This window comes from Mya arenaria, chromosome 11 (genome assembly GCF_026914265.1).
Source record: "Mya arenaria isolate MELC-2E11 chromosome 11, ASM2691426v1".
Taxonomy (NCBI): domain Eukaryota; kingdom Metazoa; phylum Mollusca; class Bivalvia; order Myida; family Myidae; genus Mya; species Mya arenaria.
In genome coordinates, this window is record NC_069132.1 from 59,354,316 (window position 1) to 59,361,629 (window position 7,314).

Here is a 7,314-nt window from a genome sequence, read left to right on the forward strand (position 1 = left end):
CGAGCTGTTCTAAATATATTTTAAAACTTTAAAATGGAGGACCTCTTTAATATACAACTGCACCTCTATATTTAGTCCGTCATGCCTTTTCTTAGACCTGCACCTTAAAAAATTAGGTGCAACTCTATTTTTTTAACTTACATCGCCGATTATTGACCTTTTCAGCAAAATGGTAAATCAAGCTGTACTGGCTTGCTCAGACTCAATCTCAAATTTGTTATAAATAGCCATTGTGTAAAAATTCCTGCCTGTTATTAAGTCAAGAAAGTCTAAATAAGATGCCTCAGTCCCATTGCCGTCTGAAAGAAGTTTGTGTCGTTGATGGTAAAGACTGTAAAGATCCTCTGCCATTCACTCAAATCTGCGTGCGATAAGACCCCAGCTTCTCGATAAATCTTAACCGTAACCGACTTAAAAAGCTAGAACCTGTTATAAAATATTTCCATAAATTGGGGCAAAGAAACATGACATACAAATAAAAAAGTGCACATACAGTGTACTAATGCTCAATACCAATATGTTTGGTAATAAAGAAGTTGTGTTACTATAGTATATGACAATGAGATTTCTGTGTAAATCACTTGTAAATGGGATATGTCGGATAAGCATTAATTACAAACTTTTGTCTGTATTTCAGAATGCATCCATGCCACCTAAGTTTTGACATAACAGCTGAGAACTGATTTTCAGCAATGCAAGTATTGCCATGTTATGTTTAACTGGAGGTAATCAGTTTGGAAATAAACCGAACTTTTGTCAAGTTTTCCCTGAAATAAAATTAGAGAAGCTTCTTAACATAGACATTTGCCAGTATGTTACTTGCTCTTTGATATTTACATTCGCTTGTTTTGACGTCAGTGTTTATTTCAATTTTGTGCTCCGATTGGATTAGCGTGACGTCATTTAATATATATATATATATATATATATATATATATATATATATATATATATATATATATATATATATATATATATAATGATATCGAGGTTACAAATATCAGCTATTCTTAATCATATCAGCTCATTGATATACTATTTGTTTCTTTCCTAATTGAATTTCTTTCATGCCATTTTTGGTGCGGCTTTGAGATAATATCATTTTCTAATGAAACTGCTGACTTGTATTGGTCTTTGGACTGTATTGTGCATCTATTCGCACATTTTGTTTGCCCTTTTAAGCAAACATTACATTAATTGCAAACAAGTATCAAAACTTGCTACACATATGATGCAGAATGATGTTTCATTTAGTTTGCATATGATTTTCAGCCTATGAACAAGAAAAACATCTACTAACAATCACAGCAACACAGTGAGATCCCTATCTAAAGAAATATTGATACTTTTCATTAATTCATACTATCAATCATTCATGAATATATTCATTTATTTGCAGTTTATACATTGAAAAACTTGACATTTCTGAAGGCAAAAGAAATCAAAAGGAAGCCGGTTTCATTGATATTGGAACCTTTTCCCTTTATGCATTAAAGAAAATACCTAAATACACTCAAAATGCATTAAATCATTCAATCTGTGAGAGAGAGTGCAGCTTTAAAAACACTAATTTATTGTTTATTTCTAGAGCCAGCCTGGTTGCTGAAGGCACAGAGGTATTTTCAAGGACAAGAACCAATGCTGGTCAAAACGTGGTCTTGTGATGGAATTCCATACCGGTTCTCGGAAAGGATTTTTACTTACAAAGTATTCCCTTATCACTAGATCAATACATCATGGTTTATTACAGTCAGCTGGTCAGTAGGCCGCCAATCCCTTGCCGGGGGGGGGGGGCAATTAACTATGTCTTGAAACCGTGACATTGTTAAAACTAAAACTAAGCCTAGTAAGTTCTGAACAATTAAGTGTATAAGCACACAAGAGTTCATCTTGCATTGCTACCGGCATCTCAAAGGATATAGTTTTAAACTGAATGAGCTAATGAATGAAGTAATGTAATCATAATTATAGTGCGTTCTTGTTCTCATTATGTTCGGAACTGTTAAACTGCTATATTGTGAATATATTGCAATTTTACAGGGAATTTATATTCATTTCAAACTGCTAAAGGGGTCAAACCATATTTCCGGGTTATTTGCAGAACCTTAAAAATCTAAAATATATACAATGCTGTTTTACATATTAAAATATTAGTTAAGTACAGGTTGATTGTCAGATAACTGTGATAATTAATTTTAAGTAAACTCAATCTGTTTTGTTAACCTTGTTATGTTTAAAGTAGGAATCATTATTTCGTACTGTAACTGCTTGTATAAATTCAGTATTAGGTAAATTAGTATATTTATTGTGTTTGTAATTATGAGTTTTCTCAAACATTAAAATATTAAACTTGCTTTGCATTGCCTTAACCTTACTTGTGATGCACCTAAATGATCTAATTGGTCGTAGTCAAAGTCATAGTATGTCATATAAAATCAATTTTGCCTCTGACACTTTCTTACCTAAGAAACAATGTACTACTTTAGCAGTTACTGTAGTTGATAACATACCTAGAGCCCGTCTAAGGCAGTGCCTTATTTCATATTATTTTTCAATGCGCGATTTTGGAATGATAGTATGTACTTTTATAAGTCAAACAAGAAAAATAAATAAAAAGTGGCATGTTGTTGCGCGTGACTCCTCTGGTGCCAGGAAGGAATTTCAAGCGTGGCTTAGTTGACCGCAAATACCTATCCGTTGTGCACGAAAGGGTAGTCTCCCTAACTAATCGAACACAAACAAAAATGTTCAATAACAAGTAATATAAAAGGCCCGCAGTTTTGGTTACAAATGAAGCTTATATGATGTGCTAAGTATAATACGATGGTCGGATAATTAAGTATATAGAAAACACCAGATGCTTTTGTGCCGTATATTTTGATTTTTACTGACATTCAGTTCTTATTTAAATAAAGTCACATAAATGAGTATTCTTAAAATAAAGCTACATATTGTAATATCAGGGGGACATTATGCTAGCTTATCTATTAGGAAACGATTTATGATGAAGCATTCAATTCAATGCCACGAACAATCGATTGTCTTAAATGTCTCAAGTGTTCTAGCATTGTGAGATATTTGTTATTGAAAACTCTTAACATCGAGGAACAATAAACTACCCTTTTGGTTTCCCAAATTTACTTCCTATGAAGAGGACTTGTTTTTATTGCATTATAAGAATTTGTAATTTCATTGTATTACAGAACAATAGGAAGCAGATTTATGTTATTATAACGTTTAATTTAATGTCAAAATAAATGGCTTAATATATAAAAACACTTATTCAAATACAAATCCTAAAAACAATACTGGCAATAATGTTTAATCATTTATATTTATACAGGTATTGTTTAAACAACCCAATGAACGTACAGTGCAGGACCTCGACTACAAACATGTAAATATTCAATTCAATTCACCTCGTTAAATTTAGTGCATACATAAATGAAGAATAGCAAACACAAACGTTATCATTATCTTTTTTTTTTAATTTATGTAGAAAGTATTTTGAATATCGATACAATATTACGTTTATTATTACGGATTGTATTACCCTTGATTAAACATTTGATTTGTTTTGAATATAAAGACATACTTCAATTCAATAGATAAGATCATATCATACCGTACTATTTCTATTTAATAGCTCGACAATGCATTGCTATTATCACAGTGATCTGTTTTATGTGAAGGCAGTATAATAAATCTACGATTAAATGTCGGTACCCGCTGTATGTTAATATATATCGCCAGTTTATGCTTTTAAGCACAAACTATTTAATGGATATAAAGTGTACTCCTACTTTCGTGTTAGAATAACGAATTATGGGATTTTTTTAGGAAGCCAACGAGTGAGAATGCGGTTACATTCAAACTATGAAAAGCTGTACAGTTCTGGACCATTGTATTTTTTGGTTTGGATATATTTAATGAACATACAAAGCGTGTTGGGAGTTTTGCCTGTAAGTATATTGATTTACTTCTTCGAAAGGAAACATGTATGTATTAACAATATTTAAATGGAAACACTAAAACATTTAAACATTCTTTGTTTCAGTACTCAATCAGACAAAAAACATCCAGTTATCGTTCGAAAGGCTGTCCTTCAGGAAAGTACTATGATGAGGAGACTAATGGAAAGCGGAAAATATGTAGAAAATGTGTTATTTGCCCTAAAGGCTACACAGAACATTTGCCATGTTCCAAGACGACAAACAGGTCTTGTAAACCATGTGAAATTGGGACTACTTTCACTGACAAGCGTGGAGGAATTTGCCGGAACTGCACTGAGTGTCAACGAGGTCAGTTTGTCAGAAGACAATGTTTGCCTTTTAAGGATACTAGGTGTAAAATCTGTCCTAATGGAACGTATTCCTTAGACGGGAAAGGTTTTGGGTGTAAATACTGCTCGGTTTGCAAAGAACATGAAGAAGAAGTATCGCCTTGTACACCACTGCGGAATCGAGAATGTAGTTTAAAAAAAGGTACGCTTGGTTTGAAATAGACATTACTTTATTGATTCATGTATAATAAACACTCTTAACTCATGCGCTACTTCATATGAAATAAATATTTCTAGACTGTATAAAACAAGCATTGTGTTAAACGGAAGAAGACATCGAAATAAAAATAAATAATATACGTCCGTATTAAGAGTGTTCCAATTCATGAAACGAGTTCTGTTAAATGACATTGTAGATAAGACGTGGTTGACTTTGCTAAGCTTAGCTACATGCCATAATTCACGTTCACGCACTACCACGATAACAAAGGTTCTACATTTTAATGATGTGAATTTTATCTTATAACAAGGCCTGCTATTAATTTGTATTTCAGATTATATATTCGGCACGACCAACCCTTGGAATACTGGGCCAGAATATAACAAGGATTTTAACTTTTCCACACGGCTCGTCCTCCTCTCTCTCTTAATGGTTGTTTCTTGCTCTTTCTTTATTTTCTTGTTTGCAGTTATTTTACAAACAATCAGCTCGAAGTTTCAAAGAATCACTCTTTAACTATAAGGTGCAATAGAATTATGAAGTTAGAAGACACGCATACACTAATGACTTTCTTCATTCAACATTCGAGATAATACATGTGTACTCTTTATGCTTTGGTAGCATAGTAGAACTTAATTTCTTATTTCAAATATTTCGGCTATCATTGTTTAGAACCCCAATCGAAACCTATTTTTTAAAACTTTACTTTTATTGTTTTTTTAAACTCTTTTATATATAAGTTACTTTAAACCTTATTTTCCCTTAGATACTAGGAAACAATACAGTAAACTTTTAAGATCTTACGTTAAAAGGTTTTCGAAGAGAGCCAAGCTTTGCAACTCATGTTCCATTCGTATTATTGCTCTAAAATATGATTGTTCAATACCGTTTTCATGTTCTGAAAAGATTGCATGGATTTATATAAAGACGTCAATAAAATACTTATGGTGACGTGTTGATTTATTCATGCATTATTTATAAATCATTGGCAATATCGTCACGGACATCACAAAACCAAAAAAAAACATTTTAGCGTTGTTAATTATTTGTAATATGCAATATATGTTTTATCAAATCACGGCTTCAAATGCCGTTGTCTATTTATTGGCTTCTTATCTGCGTACTTTCAGTTATTACTTCCCTCGACTGAAGGTCGTGAATCGTTCGCGTTCATACCGTTGTTAACCCTCGACTGAAGGTTTAGAGTCGTTCGCGTTCATACCGTTGTTAACCCTCGATTAAAGGTCGTGAATCGTTCGCGTTCATACCGTTGTTAACCTTCGACTGAAGGTCGTGAATTGTTCGCGTCCATACCGTTGTTTACCCTCGACTGAAGGTAGTGAATCGTTTGCGTTCATATCGTTGTTAACCCTCGATTGAAGGTTGTAAATCGTTCGCGTTCATACCGTTGTTAGCCCTCGACTTAAGGTTGTGAATCGTTCGCGTTCATACCGTTGTTAACCCTCGACTGATGGTCGTGAATCGTTCGCGTTCATACCGTTGTTAACCCTCGACTGAAGGTCGTGAATCGTTCGCAATCATACCGTTGTTAACCCTCGATTTAAAGTCATGAATCGTCCGCGTTCATACCATTGTTAACCCTCGACTGAAGGTGCTTAACCATTCGCGTACAAATAGTTATTATGGTCTGACATATAAACGGTGTTTACCTTTGCGTTCATACATTTATTTTCCCTAGACCGAACGTCGTTAGTCATTTGCTTTCATAAAGTTATAAGCCCTCAACTGAACGTGGTTGAATATTCGCGATCACCAACGAAATAAATGATATGAGAAGAACGCCATCAGAGTTATATATTATGCATAAGCTAAGTATGCTGTTCTTATAAATGAGAAGAGGGTGTCTACACTACTATAATTCATAAATATGCTTTCCTGACGAAGGTCTCCGTACAAAATGAGGTTATATAATTTCACGGCACTAAGACCAATTGGTCGTACAAACGCACTTGTATGCAGGTAGGTATCTTCAATATGAGTTACCATTCACATGTATAGGTATATTAGCCATCGTTTGCAAACTATAAAAGGTTCATTGAGGACCATGCACTATCTATACAATATTGCCAACATACAATCGTTAGAATGTTATATCACTAGGAAGGTTAAAACAATTAACTTATTAACAATGTTTGAGCACGAGATAAAAGCTACTATGTTATTAAGGCAGATATTGTATTATGTCGATACCATCATTGCCACATTGCCTGTAAATCAAACATGCTATCATAGTACCCAACATACCTGGGCACCATTGTGTTTAATGATGACTCGACATATCTACACATAATATAAACAATTAACATTACGTACGGGAAGCATACATCTCTGCTATGTTATCATTTGTTTAATCATGACAGGCGAGTTTTCCAAAATTGTTTGGTCTTAAAATGAATGAGAACCACCAAATAACGACTGCGAACATTTCAGCATTTGAAAATAGAACAGTTCATTTGACGTCGATGTTGTGGTGCTGTTCATCGTGTGAACCATAAACATAAATGTAAAATCATGCTCGGGACAAATTAAAATAAAGAAATAATTTGTTGTGTTTCGTTTGAGTGTTAACGCAATATTTAAATACTTCGAAATATGACATTAAAAAATCGCCGGACACATTAAAGAAGGTAATTCATTTGTGTGGCCTTACAAATTTATTTTTTTGAATACGAATAAGCATTTAACAACAAACTTTTACAATATAAACGGGTAATATTAAATCTTGAAATTAAAGTAAACCTCTTCATAACCATTAAAGACATTTATTCTAATTATGTATACAATATGAGGC

General features: G+C 33.3%; 1 protein-coding gene across 1 annotated transcript; it reads left to right on the top strand.

The window, feature by feature from the left end:
* Positions 1 to 3,643: 3,643 nt before the first annotated feature.
* On the top strand, positions 3,644 to 5,523 carry LOC128209812 (tumor necrosis factor receptor superfamily member 16-like). The gene is made up of 3 exons (XM_052914035.1): positions 3,644 to 3,962; positions 4,058 to 4,484; positions 4,837 to 5,523. The coding sequence occupies exons 1-3, from the start codon at positions 3,858 to 3,860 to the stop codon at positions 5,016 to 5,018; spliced, it is 714 nt and encodes a 237-aa protein (XP_052769995.1). The 5' UTR covers positions 3,644 to 3,857; the 3' UTR covers positions 5,019 to 5,523.
* The last annotated feature ends 1,791 nt before the right edge of the window (positions 5,524 to 7,314 follow it).

What these genes read in the sequence shown, in the direction of transcription:
- LOC128209812 (XM_052914035.1), top strand. Translation starts at nt 3,858, where the DNA reads ATGCGGTTACATTCAAACTATGAAAAGCTGTACAGTTCTGGACCATTG. An exon ending in GCGTGTTGGGAGTTTTGCCT is followed by an intron (nt 3,963 to 4,057) that starts GTAAGTATATTG and finishes TCTTTGTTTCAG; the next exon opens with TACTCAATCAGACAAAAAAC. An exon ending in AGAATGTAGTTTAAAAAAAG is followed by an intron (nt 4,485 to 4,836) that starts GTACGCTTGGTT and finishes TTTGTATTTCAG; the next exon opens with ATTATATATTCGGCACGACC.